Genomic DNA, 22398 nt, shown 5'->3' with positions numbered 1-22398 from the left:
TGGTTCCAGCAGGATGACAACCCCTGTGATTCTTCTGTAATAAAACAGACACAAGGAAAGTTCATGTGGATTTTCTGCTATAGTTTAAATACAACTTTTCTACCTTGATCATATATTTTCCAAGTAGAGGCTTTGCCTTCCTGCTCTGGATGTGTTTGAAATGGATTTATTGCTAGTTTTAATGTGTTTAGGAAGTTGATGATGAGAGTATTCTTGGTCTTCTGTCATATTTTTATGTTTAACATGCAGAGTGAGGATTTTTTTGCACCCTCCCCATTTTGCCTCTTTTGCCATCGTTTCAACTTTTTTCACAATCTCAGAAGGAGTAGCTTCTTTATTTCTGATAACTTTCTTTCCTTTTTAATCTGTGTCAGTTTTGGAGGCAGTTTGTTCCAATGTGTTGGTTTCTCAATAGTTATTTTAAAACTTGTTTGGATTAATTTATTGCTGTTTTCAGCAAATTACTAGCTATTGTGCTAATAATGCTTCTCACAACAGAGAACCCCCACGCGTTCATAATTTGCTATTAATTTTTCAACTTTTTTTTTTTAAGTAAAAGTGTTGTTATGTACTATGAAGAAATCATAAATCAAATTTATTATTTGTAATTCTGCATATCTGTTTGTAAGCAGACCTGGCCTTTCAAAAGCAGAAATAATACAGCTTTTAAGAATATTGCAGAAATAAAATATTAGGCATTCATAAACTGATAGGTTTTGGGAACAAATAGACAAAGACTCATGATGATGATGATGATTAACCTGTGGATCGTTCTAATTAGTCATATGTAATATTAATTTAAGTGTTGAAAGTAATTTCTGTTAATTCAGTGCTTAGTAGCTAAAGAGTAATTTTAAATTAATGTTTTCCAGGAGAGCATCCTTTTTTTCCAATTCAAAGTTTTGTATCTGCTATTGTATACTTACAGAGTTATTTTTTATATTCTACTTTTGTGGCTAGAGCTGGTTTAAACTAGTAAGCAGTTTGTAATGGTTCATTAATTTTTTTTCAATAATTTATATGACTAGTCTTCTTGTATTTGCTTGACCACTGAAACTGAGCAATGGACTGGGATTATTTTCAATCAGATTCTAACTAATCCCATCTAACATACTTGAAAAGAATGGTAAGCAATATAGACAAATGGCTAAGAGCTGTAAGTCACAGTTCAGTTTATCACAAAGCTACAAATGCATTATGAAATGTATGGATGAGTTGTTTATAAACAGTGACCTTGAAAGGAATACTCAGGTTATATTCTTTACAGAAATCTTCTCTTCTGAAATCATTACAGAATTCCTTATAAATATTTCTTTCTTAGTTTTTGCCCATCAGAATGAAAAAGGACAGGTGGTTTAAGGACTTTAAATATGTTTTGGCCTCCTTTTCAACATTTCTGGCAGAAATTATTTGCAATTATGATAATACTGTTGGCTGGAAGGGAGTCACATCTGTTTTTGAGTCACAATTCTTCTTACCTTTTGAAGAGGCAGCTTAGCCAACTTTAAAATATTGTATGATAGACTCAGGTGGGTTTGGTTCCCCAGCATACCTGACATTGTTTATTCACAGTCTCACTGTGCTTCCTTTCAATGAATTTGCAATCTTGAAGTCATTCAAGACTTAAAAAAAGAAGATAAGCACGGTGTTCCAGTTTGAAACATTCTCATCTATAAACAGTCTTGGTGGCGGTTTGGGGGCAAAGTGGATTTTCTGATTCATGTGGCTTGTTCCTCCCCATAACTCTGACCTTGTGCTTTTGTTTTCCCTGGCTGTAACCTTAGTACCTTACTTACTCTCTGAGGATGTCTCTTTCTCCAATGTCAGTCCTGCTGCTGCTTATACTTTCTCAAGTTTCCTCAAATTCTTAACATCCTCTGACATCTCTTTAGAAACAGTATCTGTCGTCTTGTCTCGGAAAAGTAAGAGAGAAAGAAAGGTTGGTTATTTTAGTTTTGTTTTTTTAAGAGTAAGAAAAAAGTAGTATGTCAGTTATACCACATGAAAATGAGTCTTGTTCATTCTTCAGCTTAACAAGGATATGGAAAAACTGTTTCTGATTAAATTTTCAAGCTAGAGTAGTTCTCAGAGGTATTCTAACAACCAACCTCAGGCTCTATACTTTCATGATGTCAGAACTTGTTTTTCCAAAAACAAACAAGCACTCTTCCCACAACACAAACTACCCTGGTTTTTATATCATATTTGTTAAGTCATTGAAGTTATATCATTACTGACCTCAGCGGAATTATCCTTGATTTAGGTGAAGGGAAATTGCATCCAACTTTTTTCATGCTGTTGGAAAAATAAAAATAAAAACTCACAAATATTACATCTATGGAAGATTGAGGGTGACCTGCAGATGTTTTCTTAAGTGCCCTGAAAGCCTGTGCAAGAATAGTTACAGTTTCACTCCCTTTATTATTTTAGCCTGCATAGTATTACATATTCTGAATAGCTCATTGATTATAACACGTTTTGATAATGCCTGTGTGCATTTTAAATATATGTTGACTTTTATTTTTTCTAGGCATACTCTGTCTATGATGAAGACATTGGCTATTGCCAGGGACAGTCTTTCCTTGCAGCTGTGCTTCTACTTCATGTGAGTTAATTGCAAAATGAAAGCTTTGATATTTGAAACGAAAGCAGCTTTAAAATCAGTAGTACTGTAACATGCTATTTGACAGATATTTACTGTTGTTTATTTGTCTGTATTCATTTTCCTCTCGTTGCTTTTTGGCAAATAGTGACTAACAGCTTCTATCTTTATGAATGTAGATTTCCTTTATATAGGAGAAATCCATTAAATTGTCAAGTACTTTTGTGTCAAAATCTGAAACTGGTTTGTTACATACTAATATTTTCTTTTCATTTAGTTGTCACGTGGGTGAACTCCCTTTGTGTTTACGGGGAATTTAACTTCGGGACATATTCTCAGAGTAGCTAACCAGAGCAAGTAGTCTCATTAATTTTCAGTGAGACTTTTTCTCCTAGGGATGTTTTATAAAATCTTTTGAGTGAAAGCTGAATTTTAACCTTGATATTTTAGCCTGTGAGCAAAAACTGTACAAACTTTGATTTGTTGCTTCCTATATATACATGTGCATGTATATATAGAGATAGATAGATAAATACACAATTTTTATACCTGTAAGATGCTTTAACTTTGATGTATCAGTGGAAAAGCAGCAGATTCAAGTAGTGTGGGTATTGTAAAGAATATCTGAATAAACCAGCCAAAAGCCCAACAACAACTCTTACACGGGCTCTTGCCTGCTTTTTCTGTCAGGCTTTAATTAATAAATTATTAATCATGGTTGAAATACATTTCAGATTGTGGTTTTGAGTCAGCTTTTGGTGGTATCTATGTTATACACATACTTCCTAAGGCATCTAGAGCTCAAATTCAGATTAATTTAAGTTGTAATTCCTAGTGAGATCTCTGACTCCTTGAAGACATAAGGAGCATGCATGATACACAGTGACAGTGTTACAGAGAAGCTTTAGATTCTTTAAGGATAAACCTGAATTAGTCACATTATTGCAATCCCACCTATACTGCAAATTAGCTTTTCTAACAGTTATTTTGCCATCAACTTTTTACCCAAAGAAGGATTTTTAAGTTCCACTGGAAGAATAAGCCATTTTCAATACCAGAGTTGTTTAGAAATGAGTGGGTGTCACATTCTTAACATTTGACTAATACTTCAGCTCCTCTCACTTAGTTGCATGCTGTCATTACTATAGCGAATCACCTCTGTTTTTAGTGTTTCTGGAGTTAGAAGAAATTGCCCTGTACACAGGGAATACTAAATGGCAATTACATTCATTTTAATATGCCCTTTATAACATTTGCTTTCATAATAGGGTATTAAACTGAAATAATCAGAGAAAGGGGGGAAGGGAAGCAGTCTCAATGAACTCATGTAAGTTGGGAGCTTCCCGGGATGTCCTCAAACTCTTGTTTTTCTCAAATTCTCCAACCAATCAGTATGCTATGAATGCTTGTAAGACCCACTCTAACTCTTGTATCTTTGCATGGATTTCTAGAGCCCTTCCTTTCCCTTTTTTCTGGGACAGGATATCCTTTCTCTTCAGTGTAGATATGTTTCAGGGATGGTTGGGTAGCCTGAGCCTCCATCCTGGCTTTTTGTGATTTTGCTGTTTTGATGAAATTCCCATCAAAGATGAGCAGGTAACTTCCAATCACGGGAAGACAGTGTTGCCAACTCTAATCGTTTTACTGTAAGTCTTACAGTATTTGACTTTTTTTTCTTATTGTCTATGTCTTGGAGTCATTGCTATGTGAAAAACTAAAATTTAATTTAAAAAAAAAAGGTAAATTTCTGGCTTTTGTGATTCCAAAGAAAAGATAATAAGGAGCAAATATCTAAATGCTAAAAATCAGAATGGAAATGCCAAAAAAATATGTGTTTTGCTTAAAATAAATAAAATAAGAAATGAAAACTTGATCTATGATTTTAAATTTTGGGGGTTGGCAATATTGGAGAACCTCTATCCACTGAGAACGAGGACTCGGTGGCCTCTGCCTGTAAATGACTTTGGCTTAGTACTTACCTCTGTTCTTGCTCCCTCTCCCCGTCTCGGGGGAGGAATGATTGTCAGTGCATGTGTGTCTGATTGAGTGTGCAAGGTAGGTGTGCTTGTGCATGAGCATCTGTCATTTTATTAGAAATAATTGTTACTTTACCAAAAAAACTGAGATTTGTGTTCATCTTATAATAAAGCAGATTCAAGCCTTTTGGTCAGGATAAAACTATTTCTTCCCTTTACCTTGTCTGCAGCTTTTATCCGCTGTCAGTGGGGATCATTCCATCCAGATAAGATTGTGATAAAGAGCTTTGAGATTCCTAAGAGCTTGTCCTCAGCAAATCTAGCCTGGACAGGTAGCTAGCAGCTGATCTGGCAGTTCTTTATGCTAACTAGTTACTTTCATTTATGATGTCTGAAAATGAAAATGAAAATGAAAGTGTCTGCCCATGGCCCTGGAGACAGGCCATAATCATAGGCTGAACATAAAAGATGAAACCCTGGAGGTAAATATCAAGAGACTAAAATTCTCTTTGAAGCAAATACTGAGCTTTTATCTATTGCTGATATTTGATAAGGGGTTGGCAAGAGGCTGAATGAGTGAATATACCAAAAGGTCAGGAGTTGTCATTCTTGATACTCAATAATTGTTTTCTTTGTTACAATCTGGTGTCTGCAAAAGAACTGTTGTTTTTAATGTGATTGAAAACCTGATTTGGGGTCTGCAGTGACTCTGCTTGTGCCTATCTTACTATTGTGTTACCTGAAGGTGTGGAGGGAATGGGGGAGATGTCTTATCGGTGGAGTTTTCATGATACAGTGCTTCCCACAAATCCAACATTCAGTGGGCTCAAGCCCACAAACGAAACTTTAGAGTGGCTCACATAGCTTGTCTTTTAGCACCACCTTCCTAAACTCTGTTGGATGAGAAATTGTGGTCAAAATTAAATAGAGATTATGGAGATAGGGCTTCTTAAAAAGTCATGATGTTAATAGATGGGATCAGCCCTCCTGAGCTCACAAATAGGTTCTGAAGGCAAAATTTGTAATTTTCTTATTCATCGTGGGAAACCTGCCTTCAGAGAGTTTGATGTCCTGGGGTTTGGATGAAAGTAGATAAGCATTATTCTCACTGAGGGTTGGTTATGCCTTAGTTCTCCTAAATTTTTCCCTTTTAACCAAGTCTCTCTTAGTAGAAATCACTATCCTGAGTTGTTGTCTTTTTTTCTTTTCTCTTCTTTTTTTTCCCCAATTGTTCTGTAGCTGAGAGTTGTGTACTGGTTGTTCTCATATCTGTTTGGCACAAAGAATACTGATGACAGTTGTGCTGCTGTAGAGCTGTATATTTTCATGAACCTATGATATGATCCCACGTTTTCTTAAAGGAGGGTCTTACAGAGCCAAATCAAGGTGCTCCTCAAGGCGAATAGTCCTGTTGAGATTTTAGTTGCTTAATTCTACATTCAGAGTGCTCTGCTGAAAATTTTAATATATCCCTGGTTCTGAATTCATCATGCGTAAGGTATATAAGTGTGTATTTGTGTAAGGCATTTCCAGCCTCAGCTCAGTTTTTAAAATCATGTTTGTGTATTTTTCCAAACAGATGCCGGAGGAGCAGGCATTCTGTGTATTTGTGAAAATAATGTATGACTATGGCTTGAGGGACCTCTACAGAAATAACTTTGAAGATCTCCATTGCAAATTTTTCCAGCTGGAGAAGTTAATGCAGGTGGGGCAGGGTAACAAATTCTTCTACTTTCATAAATGGAAATACTGGCATGAAGAACAGATTAGTGCTTTGCTTCCATAAGCTACTGGACAATAAAAACCCTCTCCTTTTAAGGGTGGGGTAGAACCAAACCAGGGAAGTTTAATATCTGGATCCAAACATTGTGAGTCAGATTTATTTCTAATTTCTTTTGTCTTGACATATACCAATCTTGCTGCTAATCTTTGTATCTATGCAGCCTAGGTATCTGGTTTTTTTCCTCTCTCTGTTTGCTTACTCTCACTCTTCCCTATTTTGTGATGTTGCTTAGAGAGAATGTCTCTGTTCTATTAAGGCCAGAGTATCTTCTGGGCTGCCACCATCAGTGTCCTACTTTCTGTGAATTATGTTGACGGTTAAGAGGTCAGGCAAATCAGGACATCCTGATGCTTATGAAATACGAATCAAGTGTGGGTCATTTTGTAGACTTTACTATTTTCAATATGTTGCTCTTTTTCAGATGGAATTACTTCATAGTCAGAGCAATTTAACATAAATAAATGGCTGCAAGTTTTATACATTGTTGTGCTGACTAATAAGGAGTTACTAACAGCTCATTAAGCTTTGACCTGTGCTTCTGTTAGCTGCTGAAGTCAGTTATCATGGATGACCATATATATCTGTGAGATACATTAAAACCAAACAAAGCAGACCGACGTTAATTTAATGATCTTTTTTTTCACGTGTCAAATTGTGTGTATTTCCTACTTGGTGGAGTAGCATTGCATACTAATTAATTTGATACTTTGGCATATGGTCTTCTCAATATTTACATATGTTAACAAAGAATTTTACTTTAACTAAATACGAATATATCATCAGTGTACAACAGGATTATCAGTGCTTACTTTGTGTTGCTTATATATGCTCCTAGTTAGAGAAATTTTCTGATGGAGTTGTGTGCTTTGTTGCTTTCAAGCTCTGCAAGGTGATCTCCTTGTTCTAGTATCCATTGGTTTCTATAGCAGAAGCATTTATAGCAAGACACAGCAAAGGAATAACTTAAAAATTTACACTATGCATGACATAGATTTCCCAACTGCTCTGCCTTTCGACTGTTGAAGATTTTGTAATTTCTCAACATAGTCTCAGTATGTTATTTGATACCGTGATAGAATCCACAGTGGATATCTTGCTAAAAACTGTAAACATGGGCACTGAAATTTATGAAGAAACATATTTCCATTGCTCAAAAGAATTGGATTGTGCAGGATTTCACTTTGTTGTGTTTTTCAGTGTTTAGCAACCTGGTACGTACTGTCAGTGTAGATGAAGAGCTTGGATTAGTGAGTAATACTGAAGCATTTATTTTTTCCTTTACTCTAGGAGCAGTTACCAGACTTGTATAGCCATTTCTCAGACCTCAATTTGGAAGCTCATATGTATGCATCCCAGTGGTTCCTCACTCTCTTTACTGCCAAGTTTCCACTCTGCATGGTCTTCCACATCATTGACTTACTACTTTGTGAGGTAAAAAAAACTTGAATCAGAAAGCCCTTCCTGCACTCCATGAATGTTTCTTTTTTTGTTTTGTTTTGTTGGAGTCATTGACTGTTTAATTTCAAAATGTATGTAACTGAATTATGTAGAAACCATGGTTATATGAAAGAGATGATGTTCAGTGAAACGCTGGTTTGGTTTTAAAATTAGAATTGTGGATTACCTCATTCTTTGCTAAGGGATCTAATTAAGAATATCTGATGCACACATCTGTTCTTCATTTAATTTGTTAAATAATTTATTCAAAGTTAGGAATTCTAATTTCTTGAAGATACCTAGTAGTAAAAGCCTAGCAGACTTTTAGAGAGAAAGCTCTCCCAATTGTCTGATTCAGAGAGCCCAAAGACAGTAAGGGTATTGCATGTTGCTTTGATAGCCTGATATTAAACAAAGAGTGAGAACTGCCAGACAGCACAATTGAATAAAGCTCTTTCCTTTTGTTTTTTACCCTACTATACCAACTAAGGAACGCATTACTCCAGATACAAAATGGTATGTTTCTGTATTGTAGGTATATCTGTGCTTCCTTTAAAAAAACCAGACAGAATAGATCCATAGTCTGGAATGTTTATTTTCGTAAAATACTAGTACTTCCTTTTGTCACCAGGAAGTCAGGGCATCTGTGGAATTGAACCTGTTTTTTGAAACTGCCACTGATTTCCTCTCTGATTTAAATGGGTCACAAACATAAAAAAATAGAAATAAATAAAATAATTGAGAATTTTAAATGGAAAGGGCTTCATGAGTATGCAACACTGTTGACTCCAGTTCGTTCTGTTAATTTTTGTTGTGAATTATTTTACTTGCAAATTTTCAGGCTTGCTGCGCATGCCTTGATAGCGTTCATTATCAAACAAATATGGTCCACCATTCATAACTCAACATTTTTTTCCTTAAGAGTATCACTGCTTCTGCATATTGGTGCTCAGTTATCAAAAAGAGGTAGGTTAATACCACCAGGTATCCAAGTGAGTGCGAGAGGTAGTAATGGTGAAGTGATTTTACATTTCCATATAAATATCTGAGCTCTATTTCTTTTACAATGTCGTGATTATTTTAAGTAAGCAAACAGAAAAAGCAGAAAGGTTGCTAGTTTTTCTGCTCTTTGTCCTCGTCTTTGGTTGTGCAGTAGTTGAACACAATCCCTTGATCACTTTTGAACTGTTAGTGAGTTAATTTTCAGAATGAGCTTCTGGTGTGGATTTGATCATTCTTTGTCAGTTCAGTTTATTACTTCATTCTGATCTTGATGTAGAGCTGCCCTCAGACCTGGCCATTTTAAGAGACAGTTTGTCAAGAAGTACAGAACATCATTTCCTACTGGTGATTATTGTGATAACAGCATAGTTACATCCTGTCTGAAGCTCCTGCGCTTTGTATTGTATTAAGCTTGAGGATAAAGTACGCCAAAGAAGTCTTTTAGTTATGGTTAATATAGATTTAATATTTAGAATGAAAAAAGAAAGAACTCTTAAAACATTTGCATTCATCTCACATCTGGCAGTGTCTATCTCAGCATGTCTGAATGAATTACTCTGGGAAAGAAGGTGAAAGAATCCAAGAGGAAAGTGAGAGAGTGTAACACTAGAGTCTGCTAGAGAAGGGGAAACTTGTTAGCATTTGTGGAGGGTAATCACATAAAGCTAAAGGAGCCTCTTTTACAATAAACCAGAAAAGGTAAGAAAATTTATTTCAAGTAAGAAGATCTGTACAGACATCTTGAGGAACAGTGGGGCAGTGTGCAGACAACATACTGAGGCAACAGTGTAGACTATCAGAAAACTGCTCCTAAGATTCATGAGTCAACCAGTCTGAAGTAACTGGCACTTCTGAGAATTTGTGGGAGGAGTGTAGGTTAAAATCATATTAAAATAAAAATCTGGTTGGGCCTCATCATAGAAGGAAAGTAAAATCTAAAGGCACATGGCCATAGACAGAATAAGAAAGAAACCATTCCTTAATGGAGGACTGAAATCATATTGCGAAGCTGTCTGTCCAGTCAGCCTCTAGAAGGAGTAATGGAGCAGTCAGAAAATAACTTTTGTCTGCATTAAATTGTTCTTCACTTTATCGCCGAACAAACAGCATGCCTCTAATTCCAGCAACTGGAAGGAGAAAAATCAGTTGCAGCTGCTAACAGTGGAACTTACTCTTCTGAAAAAAATCCACCAAAACCTCAAAGAATCAAGAAGCCTTTGAAGTGAACTGTCTTGTGTTTTTAAAAACAAGCTTCCAGCCTTCTCATTAATTTGTCATAGATACAGATGAATTTTAAATAGCCTTCAACTTCCTTCCTGACTGTGCTTTCTCCACATCCCTGTCCTGTCGTTGACAAAATGTTTACATCCTACGCAAGTCTTTTCATAAAAGAAAAATATTAGGGGAAGAAAAACAGTTAAAACCATTACTGAATGGGTGCTGCCAACTAGTTATTCCAAGGGAGGTTCTCTGGTCCCCATGAAAATACTGGAATTATGGATGAACAATTTGTGTCAACCAAGAGTTTTTTGTATGGGGTTGTTTTTTTTTTAGTTTTTCATTGTGGCTGGAAGAGTGAAATTGGTCCTTACAGATATTCTTTAACTCTCAATCCAGAGAGGAAAAATACCTGTTGGAAATCCTGTAGTTTCACAGCTAACCAGGGAGGCACGTTTCCTTCCCTTGCATGCATGGTGGAACAGTAGCACAAGCTGAGGAATGGACTTCCTGGGCAGGAGCATATCGTATGAAAAAGTAGCTAAATTTATGATGGGAATTAAGTTTTATGGAGAAATTTTTAAAACCCCATCAAAGTGAGTGCCATTACAGTTGACGTCTTTTCATCATTCTCACATTAAATATGACTTGATAGAAAGAACAATTTTATTTAAATTTATACAAATTTGGGACTTGCTGTGGCCTCTAAGTGATTGAGTTCTTTTATCCTGTTGTCTTCCTAGGACTTTTTTTTTTTTTTAAATTGTCTCCATGCTGTTGAGGATGTGATTCAACCCCCAAATTACCTAGATTTCCAGTGGCCTTAGAATATTGCCTCAATAACTTTGGGACAGAATCTGTCATCAATCCTCATCTAGAAATGAAATATTTTGGAATTCTTTGTCTTTCCTATGACAGAAGCTTACAGAAAATTTTGGGCTTGCGGGCAGGTACTCCACAGTGCCATGGTACATATTATAAGGCTTGACTGCCTGTAATAAAAACACAAACCTATTGATCCAGTTGAAAGTTTTCATGGGATTGCAGCATGCTGCATGTTTTTGAGCCTGGCTACGCAGATAAGTTTTAACATGTCAGCATCAGCTGAAGGTCTTTCTACAACATTCCTTTTAGCTGCCTGTTTCAACTGCTTCATTTGTCTCTTCCCCTTTTGCTCTTTCTGTTTACATTGAAGAACAACTTTGTTGATGAAATTCAGAGTTGTATTTGGACTTGTCAGTCTTATCGAGCAATATGACATTATGTTATTGAACACTTTGTGAGCCTGCTCTGTTTTGTTGTCTCTTTTTGTTCCATTTTAAATTATTTATTTAAAGTCATGCTCAGAAATAGCGACTCATCTAGGTAAAGCGCGTGTTGCTTAGATAAAGCTGTCCGCAGTGCAACAATTGCACCTGGGTTATGCTATAGAATATCAAAGAGTTGACATTTAACATAATTTTGCCATTTAAAATGCAAATAATGTGTTTTAAAAGCACTAAATAAGTGACCTTAATTAGGCATTTGGAAGAGAAAATACCCAAACCAGTTGCAGACAATTTATAAGCATTTTTAAAATTTTCATGATTTTTTTCTGCTTAAAAAAGAAAATACTTTAACTGGTTGTCATATATACAGTACTGCCAAAAGTAAAGGAGGTTCAGAGCTCAAGCTGTCATTCCATTAGTAACCTTGAATTTTGAGACACTATTGATAACCTCTGTTTTAAAGAAATCTGTCTATTTTGGGGTGCAGTTCTTGGGGATATAAAATACTTAAGGATTGTGCTTGTCTCCTTTTAAGGAGTATGTAAAAAACCCTACTACATGCTGCCTTTTCTGGGCTGGTACAGATATTTGTATATTTTATTGTCAGTAATTACATAGTCTTGTTATAAAAATTAATGGTTTGACTACTAAGCTGCCGTTCTATAATCAAGACTGAATAGAAAGGGATGCAACTGATCATCTAACAGTTTTGAATATGAAATAATTTAATGTTTTCTAATATAGCTAATAACAAAGAAGTGAAACTACCTTTTACAGTACCACACAGCAGCATAGTGGAAGAAGTGGGAATTGAAAGCTAGATGCCGTCATTCTTTGGCCTTTATTTATCAACTATTGCTTTCAGAACTTTGTATAAAACAACTTTTATAGTCAGTTTTGAGAAACGATCTGTGATAATGAACACTGATGGGTGTTTTTAAAAATCTTTTAAAACATGAGTGAATTGGTGCTAGTAAATGAGCACCTATTGATAGTAAAAATGTGGCACCATGTTGTGTAGATATGGTTCCTGGGAGCACTGCTTCATAATGAAATAATGAAGGTCTTAGAAGAATTATAACTATTGGCGCTGCAGATTTGATTTCTGTCTTATGTGTGTCTTGCTGAAGAATGGATGTGCCAGGAAACACTACACCGTATGGTATCACTCAGACGATAAGACCAGTCGTCTCTGCATGTTAGTACTAACTGAGTAGTAGATACCATAATAGCCTGCTATTTTTTATCTGTCACTGTCAGATACTTCTGTGATGCCTTCAACAGAGTTGAGAAAGAACAGATTAACATTTTAATTTATTAAACTTCCTCAGGAATTGAGTCAGGAACAAGCCCACTTCCTCTGTACATCTGCACTCGGATGAAATGTGAATTAAATAAAAGATTGTGTACAGTTGTTTATCTTCTGTAGATCTATAGGGGAAGAAAATTTGAACTTTTTGGAATTACCTGTTGTTGACACGTTGTCTACATTTGTTAACCCTTCCAGTTATGAGTGTTTTAATAAATCTTGGCAAACAGCAGACTGGGCTTGCTAGAAATAAAATCTCTTTTAGTAACAGCATATTAAAAGCTAGGCTTAAATTCAAAGTATGGATAGATCTGTGCTGAAAGTGCCTGCATTATTTCAGTACTGTTTACAAACGTAAAGTCAATGTCATACATGTGAGTTGGAAGCGGCTGGGGGGGGGTTTGTTTTCCTGCTTATGAATATAGGTGATTAGACTTTGGCATTTAGACTCTGTCTTTCCTCCTGTCCATTGCTCCTTGCATCATGCCTGCTAGAGAGCTAAGTCTCCTTTCTGAAGTCTTTATCAACCACTGCTGTTTCATGTAAAGAGACTGGAAAGGATTTATTTCTGAGACTGCTATAACTAGCTTTTAATTAATTTAAGAAGAAAGAGAATAGGTTGTCTCTCAGACTCCAGATGGAAGACTAGAATCTGAACATACATGTCCAATGGTAATGCTGGTTTGCTACATTCAAGCATCTGCTGACATGTCAGTCGTCATAGTCTTTTTTGTTGCAAACACTTGAGGTCGGCAATGGAGTTAGCTCAGGTTCTCTGGCCCTGGGTGTTTTGCTTCTGTGTATTTAGCTGAGTTATTTAAATCCACATTAAAAGTAATTTTAGCGTAATTTATCTGATGACTACAGCTGTATTCTACTGTGGGGTTTTTTCAGTACTAGAACAGAAATTAAAAAGAAAGAAAAAAGGATGTAGTATTTGATTGTGTGTTTGCTGGAGGAACTTTTTAAAGCTTTTGTTATGTATGTGTTTAAAACATTCAGATTATAACAATAAAGAATTTTAAGTTCTTTTCAAAGTGAAGGTCATAAGAGGTATTAGGTGTTTGGATATAAAATTTCAATCAACAGCAGAAATATTGGAGGTTTGTAATACCGTGTTCTGTATTGCCACAGCGACAGGGGAACACAAAATGTTCTATTCACTTCTAAAGCTACACAGAATTTATAATAATTCAAGCTTGGACTGAGGAGAAGAGTATTTTAATAGAGTACATCTAAAAGGTTCTTGGGGAGCCACAGGGTTTAACATAACCCTTTACACTATGTTGTCCAGCTGTTCCTGTGAGCATCCATAATTTATGTATCTTCCATTCATAGCTGCAGCTTGTTTATCCCAAAAATAACAAGGCTGGTGATAAACGCTCAGCATGAGCAAAGAAAAAACAGTTTCACAACAATCTGCAATTCAAGATAACTTATGTGAACAGAAGGTACCTTTTTGGCGATGTTGATAAATGTTGCAGCCCTAAAATGTTGAGGCTGCTTCTGTTTCAGAAAATGTTCTAAGATACAGGTGAGAAGTTACCAAAGATGAGGGACCTATTTGAATGACCTAGTTTGTGCCTTAGAGGGAAGAGACATCGAATGTCATGTCACAGTATGTCTCTGAATTACTTTCCCCATTGCGACTGAAATATTTTAGCCACTTACAAGTTGATGTTCACTTGGTTGATTTTTCTAGGAATACAGTAAATTTCCATAATGCTTACTTAACAGCAGTGCCATCTGCTGTATTTGAATAGCAGCATATTCTAAGCAGTCTTGGCAGTCCTCAAAAACGCTTCAGAAATAACTGAAGGAAAGTATCACAAATGGGAGGGTGATATTCCATGAACAAATCCAGGAAGCTAAGCTAATTTGGGGACTGTTTTTAAAAAAGAGGGTAGCGCAGTCTGCCTGTGCCAAACCACTTACCATTACTTCGTGCTTGGAATCTGAGGCCGTACTGAATTTTCTAAGTATGTAAAATCAATGTGAACTTTGCATTCAAGTGATTGTTGTAAAGGGAAGATGAATATCAGGGTATAGAGGGGCAAGGGCCAGGACTATGTTGTGGCAGAAAAAAGGAGAAGACGAAGAATGAACACTGGGAAGGAGATCAGATGGAGTGCAGGGAAGCAGGACATTGGTTTAACATGGACATGCATTTTTCTGTGTGTTATGTGACCACGTGTAGAGGGGAAGGAGGCACAGCTCTCTGTCAAGAGATGTTCTGAACCCCTCATCTTGTCTCCTCAAGAAAATTGGGGTCTGGAAGATTCCTGCTCCCCTGTTTCCATACGAGAGCTGGAGGACCTGTCTTATCTACAGAGATACGAGGCCTCTTTTTTTTTTTCCTCGTTATATGATAAGGCCCATGATGCCTAGTGTGTATCACTGAAGGGCCTGAGCCCCTTTCTTTGTCCCCATATTAATCAGGTTTGGAAGGAGGGAAAGGAATGTCTAAAAGCCCCGTAATTGAAATCACTGAAAACCAGAAAAGTAATGTTAGTGTATGGCTTGGTCAAGCAAATGGAGAAAGCATGCTGCCAGCCCATAACTAGCTGCCTGTGAATTAGGAACATGCCACTGCAGAAATACCCAACGTCAAAGAGCAATTCGATATGTGGAAATGACTTAAAGTTCTGTGGCTGTGATTTTTATCCTTTGAAAACAGTCACAGAAGCTGGAGAGAAAAAAGTGCTAATCTCATAGCACTCTTTCCCTTCATTCATCCATAGCAACATCTCAGCAGCAAATTATGTGAAAATCACCCCAAACATGCAAATATTCAATAGCACTCCTAAATCCCATTCACTTCTGTTAAAAGCAACCAACCAAACAAATTTTCATGCAAAATCATACTAATACAGGTTCATGGTTGCCTGGTGGTATTTATCGTGTGCCTTTTCATGCTGCAAAATTGTCGTGGTTTAACCCCAGCCAGCAACTAAGCACCACGCAGCCACTCACTCGCTCCCCCCCACCCAGTGGGATGGGGGAGAAAATCGGGAAAAAGAAGCAAAACCCGTGGGTTGAGAGAAAAACGGTTTAATAGAACAGAAAAGAAGAAACTAATAATGATAATGATAACACTAATAAAATGACAACAGTAGTAATAAAAGGATTGGAATGTAGAAATGATGCGCAGGGCAATTGCTCACCACCCGCCGACCGACACCCAGCCAGTCCCTGAGCGGCGATTCCCCGCCCCCACTCCCCAGTTCCTATACTAGACGTCCCGTCCCATGGTATGGAATACCCTGTTGACCAGTTTGGGTCAGGTGCCCTGGCTCTGTCCTGTGCCAACTTCTTGTGCCCCTCCAGCTTTCTCACTGGCTGGGCATGAGAAGCTGAAAAATCCTTGACTTTACTCTAAACACTACTTAGCAACAACTGAAACCATCAGTGTTATCAACATTCTTCACATTCTGAACTCAAAACATAGCACTGTACCAGCCACTAGGAAGACAGTTAACTCTATCCCAGCTGAAACCAGGACAAAAATACAGAAAAGTGGCACAGTAAATACTGAATCCCACGGTGCCATTTTTACCATCTCCCTCGTACTTGCTTATCTAATAATTCAGTCAACTGGTTTTAATTGGGTTTGTGTATTATTCACAGTATCATAGTATCAGGATGGAGATTTCTGTATCTTCTTTTCCTCTTTCTTGTGTTATAGCATTTCCTGGTGTGAGTTACAGTAGCAGGCAATGTATATGGAGTCACTGGGGGAAGTCCAGTCTAAGAAGTCGACTATACCTCATACGTTAGCAGTAAGGTCTCTATGCAACTTGGTTTTTCTTTTTTTTTCTCTCTAATGTAACTGTTTAGTAAGATAGCTGTATCTGTTCCTTATACAAAGCTTGCTGTATTATGTTGTGCCTTATTTCAATAAGAGTTAACCTTTCTTTCCCTTAGTTGTCTTGTCATTGAACTAGAAAAAATGTACAAGCTATACAAACTATATCTGAGTAAAAGATGTTAATTAACATGCATATCCCTGCAGAGCATGCTCCAAGTCTACGTTACTTACAAAGAGAAATTTGAGCTTCAGACCATATATTTATGTTGTCAGCAAAATAAATACATTTGTGACATTCCTAAAGTTTATTTTGTGTTCTCAACATACTAGAGTTGCCAACCAAATGTTTTGCTGGAAGCAATCCAAAACATAAATAGAATTTTAATTCTCCTGCAGAGTTTGTAACCCCAATTACCCTCTGTAGCTCCTTTGAAAGAGTGTGCAACTGAACACATAATTATGAAACACTTTCGAATTACAAAACAATGTCAAAATAACTTTAGTTGAATAGCTAATCTCTCTTTGAAAAAAGGAAAATTCAGTTGTTATAAAGCTGGAACAGGTTAACTGGTTCTCCTGAAGGCATGTCATGTGAGGCTTGAGACTTCTCCAACCTTAAGGAGGTGCTCAGTTGACTTTCACATGTATCTTCTTTACCTGGTGCTGAACTTTAGAGAATATTTTATCAATATCTTCACTATTTCCTCCTACATGTCATGCATCTCTAGGAACAAAACCACAGATAAGGACATTGATTAAAAAAATGAATTTTCCTTTTTCTTTTTTTTTTTTAAAGAGATTCACTTCCTTTTCTTTGTGAAAATGATGCAGAGGGTATTGCCATGTAACCAGAGGAAGGTCTGTCAGGTGGTCTGTGTTGGAGAGGGAGAGATGCTAGTATTTAATATAGCCTACCTTCTCCCAAGGCTTCTGTCTTCTGAAGAGAAGCTTTAAAACAGGAGATAATTTCCAAAGTCATCCCCTATGCAAATGTTGTCCAGATGATACATGATTAAATTGTTTGGCTTAACTCTTTCTTCAGCTCCACACTTGGCTGTTGCGCTTTGCCCCCTTAATTTCCTTTTTTCCAGTTGCTGGGTAGAAAGGAAGAAGATGCCTTGAGCATCCTTTCTGTCACAGAGATCTCACTGGATACAAACTGGATCCTACAAAATCGGATCTTTACCTTTCTGTGTTCTTTGTTCCCAATCTTCTTCTCAGGCCTTTTCAAAAGTCATCTTGTTTCAGAGTGCAGAGGGACTCAAAGCAAGGACTTCTCAAAGAGGGCTTCTATCTGCAGAAGGAATCTTGGCTTCAGAGGGAGTTAAGGAACTGTGAAAACCTCTTGCTAAAAGAGAGTTAACATAACAAGATTTCCATTTATTTTAAGCCAGTCTTAATTTCCGTGCACATGCATCATTTGAAGTGTTTTGGTTTTACAGTCTCATGAGATACAGTTTCACTGTTTTGCCCATGAGAATGTCACCCACAATCTCTGTCAGAAATCATGGTCTTTTGGCATATAATTCAAATAAGCAGATGTTTCTATGAAACGCAATCACTAGATGGTGAGTGTTCATCCCAGCACTATCATCCCAGTAGGTACGAAGGGTTCTTCTGCAAAACTATGCTCGCTCTTCTTGAGTAAGTGCTGTCTATGGAAGTCTTTGTAAAACGGAGAACAGTCAGCATGGCAGTCAGCAGGAGCTGTAAGGAGGCCGTAAGATGGCACAAACTCTTTAACATTTTCCCTTTCCTGACCCTTATCCTACCATCTTGACTGCAGAATAGTCAAGAGCTGTCTGCTTTGAGATGGGCTTGTTCCTTCTCCAAAACTCCTGAGCTTAAGGAGACCTTTTAAAATGTTCTAGACCTTTGCAGAAGCTTGAGGGTTCTTAAATAACACCTGTTGGAAGAAAGAAGAAACTGTGCAAATGCTTAACTAGGCAGATAAGCCAGGCTCTCATAGAAACTGCTGGCCTTCTGCAAAAGGCTAGTTAAAAGCTCCTTGGAGGAGGATATCCACATGCCTCATTTCTGGGATCTTTGCCTGTGGGCTTAAGGCCTGTGAGCTGTGCAGGCTGCAAACTCCTCCTTCATTTACTCACTAGCAGCAAAGCCTTGCAGGTTGTAAAACAAGAGAATGGCCGCATAATTGAGAAGTGATACACCCCTAATTGTTCCTGTGCTCGTATAACAGTTCTTGTTTAGTAAGTGTGTATGTTTTTACTTTTGACTGTTGTATATTAAAAAACCCAAGTGTTTAGGTAATTATGAACAACTTTCACATTTGCAAATTTTTTAAATATTAAGACGAGATCTACATGATATTAAAGCATTTATTTCCAAATGCCTAGTTAAACATATGACCTTTGGTTTTAAAAAGTAATTATCCAAAGCTTATTTAATATGGACTCCATTCTCTTCCCCCCTGTGGATGATTTGTATGTACTTCCATGTTTCCATTATAAAATTGCTGGAGGGATATTGCTAGCAATGATTTATATGTCTGATGCACATTGGTATTTTTGGTCCTTCTTCTAAAATAGATGGAGAAGTTTAAACTGAATCTTATAAATCAGTGTGTGGTAAATGAAGTAAGATTTTAAATAAGAGATTGTGGAAAAATGAGCTAGGCCTTCTTTTTCATAATCATAATCATTAAACTTGGCTATGTCAGAATAGTCTTGCAGGCATTAGGAAAAAATAACTCAAGTACGTGGATCAGTGGTTATAAAATGTGTTGTTAAAGTGGGTGGGTAAGGTACCACATTTGAAATCTAAAGCATCTTGTTGTAAATCCAAACATGAGTAGAAGCCTTACTGTAGATTGCCAGATGCCACCTCCAGTTCATTCAGCTGTCAAGGGTTATATTAGTCCTTCAGGTCCAGCACGTCCAAGCTGGTCAGCATGAAACTGCAGCAGTAGATGCCTCAGGTCTAAAATATTGCCTTGATTTTGGAGTTACCTCTCCCTTTGAGGAAAAAGGAAGGTGCACACTGTTTTCTGTTGCCAGGAGTAGTGGAGTGCTGCTCAGGACAGCTGTATATGAAGGTTTTAAGTCCCTTTGGTGTTCTGATTTTAAGGTGCTTGTGCACTGAAGAGGTTATCTCAAGTAACGTGAGGGAGTCTGTGAGCTGCCCCTTGCCCAGTGGGGCTAGATAAAGAGCTGGGGATTCTCAAGGCAGGAGGAAACCTATTTCTGCTGCATTTGCTATCCGTGTGAAGAGTGATCATATTACAGGAATACCAGGAGAGAATTTGGTGAGTTTGAATTCAGGAAGAGTGTGTGTTTCAGGCAGATCAAAAAGAAATTATTTAGAAAATAAATGAAAACTGGTTTGGTTTTCTTCGGGTTTTTTTTGGGTTTTGAGGGGTTTTTTTGGTAGTGCCAGAAAATACACAGGACACTAATTCCTCAGTAATCTAACAATTAGACATAATACTCTTACTCAGAAAATAACAAAACCTGATCTATCAGTTAAGAAGAAAACATGACGTTTGTGATGGCTTGTAGTTACACCTCTCATTTATAGATTGGATGTTCGTATCAAATGCTGTCTGTTAGGAAATAAAAATTGTTAATGTCATGACTGTATGGAATGAACTGGTGACTTCAGATTGATATTTGGAATAAAACTGGGAGAACTGTGAGCTTATTTTACTGCTGCTGGTGCTCTGGTACTATCAGTGTCATGACTGAAATTCACAGCCAGACATTTTTTCTATTAAAAAGAAGAATAAAAAGCAAAATAACTGTTGTACTTGAAATACCTGTTATCCCACTGGAAGAAGGGTTTCCTATTCATGAAGCAAGGTTCAGTCCTGCTACAATTGTGACCTCTAGTGGAAAAAGTCAGTTTGTTATCATAATGATTATGCATCGAATTGCAAAATAATTCACAGTGTTGCAATATTCACTATGTCTAATGTTGAAGCATTTCCAAGACTCATTAATGGTACAATCCCTTCAAGGCACCATACTATCCATGTAAAAAAATGCAATTTCTTCTCAAGAATGTCTCTGAAAAGTCTCTGCAGATTTTTATAAAAGCTAATTTTTTATAGAAATATGGTCTCAGGCTTTCAGGAAGAAGCTTGGAAAAATAGTTGCAGACGCAGAAATTTCATGGGGAAGGCTCCTTTATAAAAAGTCCTGTTGTTATCCAACAGCAGTATGTATTGCAGTGACAGTATTACTTGCGTGCAAATCTGTTGAGACGTTTTTAGATATCAGCTCTAAAAGACTTTGTAAGAAAAGATTTATCATGCCATTAAACAAGCAGGCAAGCAGATTTGTAAAACAGAATCTAGGAAAACAGTCTGAACACACAGTACATAGTACAGCAAATGAGAATTACATATGGTATTTTTCATATTTAGATTAATACATAGCTATTTATAATTTTAAATAATCAAGATATGTAGGCTACAGGCAGGAGAGTCTCTTTCATCAGCAGAGGCAATGTGTGCCCTGCCAGCAAGGCTGTCGTCTTGCGTCCTCTGCCCTGAGCTGCCCCTGGCTAGTTTTCCAGGCAGGACCCCAAGAGTAGTTTCAGTTAGGCTGCTCCAAAGCAGCCTCATTTGGGGTATCTGTTCCCCTTCCCTCAGCAAAATCTTAAGGTCTTGATTGTCAAAATAAAAAGAAGTTGAATAAAAGCAGAGGAGTGGTGTTTCATATTTTTATATAAAACATAAGTGGAAATATAGCCTTTTTCATCCCTCTATAGTCAGTCAATGGAGTAGTTTTTACTTTCTTTGATTTTTAAATAATCAGACATTGTCATTGTATTATTCACTGAATGGATTTTTGTACGCTTGTATTTCCAGCTTTTGCAAACCAGAAAGCAGACTATTCGATACAGACTTCAATTTGCTTACCTATGAAATAGCTTTGACTTTTGGCTGATAACAGAAAAAAGATGTATTTTGTTCTTGGGGGGGTGTTTTATTTTGGTTTTTTTGCAGTTTGAGCATGAAAGATTGTACATGATTAATCATAGCTAATCTCAGTTACTTGGCAAAATTCCTATCAACTAGAATATTTATTATATTTTCTTGATGCCCTGCTTGTTACAGTATTCTGCACTGTTCAAGAAAACCAGCATTGACAGCTATTGAAACGATGGAGGGATATCTTGTCACATCTGTAGCAGCTGACGAATTGAACAGTGAGATTCCAAAAGCTCCAAAGAGCCGTCATCTTCCCCAGCTGGGAGTTTGGAAACTGTGCCTTGGGGCTTTAATGATGAACTTTGAAGTGTAGCAGGGACAAGGGAAGCATTCCCTAGAGATTTGCAGCATCTAGTTACAATGCTACGTAATGATAAGTAATAGGGAAGAGAGACCTGTATGCTGGGACTGATTGAAGTCTTTTTCTTATTATTTTCAGGGTATGAACATAATCTTCCATGTAGCCTTGGCTCTCTTAAAGGTAAGTTGTTGATTAGAAGGGGTTTTTTTGTTTTTATTTTATTAAACTGTATGGAATATTTTCTTAGCTTAATGTGTCATGTCTAAGGGAACAATAATAGTGGGACTTCTGGAGGAGGGAACAGAGAAGAAATATCATCCATTTGGGTAGAGATGTCTTCAAAATTGTACTTATGGTAGTTCTGTTTTTATTAAACTTAATCGTGTCATAAAGTTCCTGGAACAAGGAGTACAGTCTAAGGATTTAAATGTCTCGTGTGTATACTATTAAGAAAACAATTCTGATTCATTTCACAGCATATTTATTTTGTGACTCGGTTCTTTCATATAACTATTCAAGAAACATGATGTGATTGAGTATTATTTGGTATCAGATATATTTGTAATGTCAAAAGAGGAATGGAAGTCTTTTATAATATGGGGAACTTCTACCTTTGGCTTGGACACAGAATTTACCTGAACAAACAAACAAGTAAACCTCTAGGTAAAGCATTGGCCCTTTTGATGCCAGTGAGATAGCTCAGAGCTAACTTACATTGCCCTTCACAAGTTGGCACTAGT

General features: G+C 37.0%; 1 protein-coding gene across 2 annotated transcripts in view; it reads left to right on the top strand.

Moving 5' to 3' along the window:
- The window catches only part of RABGAP1L (RAB GTPase activating protein 1-like), a 240393-nt gene that overhangs the window by 131867 nt on the left and 86128 nt on the right, over window positions 1-22398 (top strand). For both annotated transcript variants that reach the window (XM_010580655.1, XM_010580656.1), the window contains exons 14-17: window positions 2531-2605; window positions 6158-6283; window positions 7649-7792; window positions 21797-21838. In XM_010580655.1, the coding sequence (XP_010578957.1) occupies window positions 2531-2605; window positions 6158-6283; window positions 7649-7792; window positions 21797-21838 (387 nt within the window). The remainder of the gene's footprint in view (window positions 1-2530; window positions 2606-6157; window positions 6284-7648; window positions 7793-21796; window positions 21839-22398) is intronic.

The sequence above is a fragment of the Haliaeetus leucocephalus genome, unplaced genomic scaffold (genome assembly GCF_000737465.1).
Source record: "Haliaeetus leucocephalus isolate CR32 unplaced genomic scaffold, Haliaeetus_leucocephalus-4.0 Scaffold730, whole genome shotgun sequence".
NCBI classification, from domain to species: domain Eukaryota; kingdom Metazoa; phylum Chordata; class Aves; order Accipitriformes; family Accipitridae; genus Haliaeetus; species Haliaeetus leucocephalus.
This window is presented reverse-complemented; position numbering and strand designations above follow the sequence as displayed.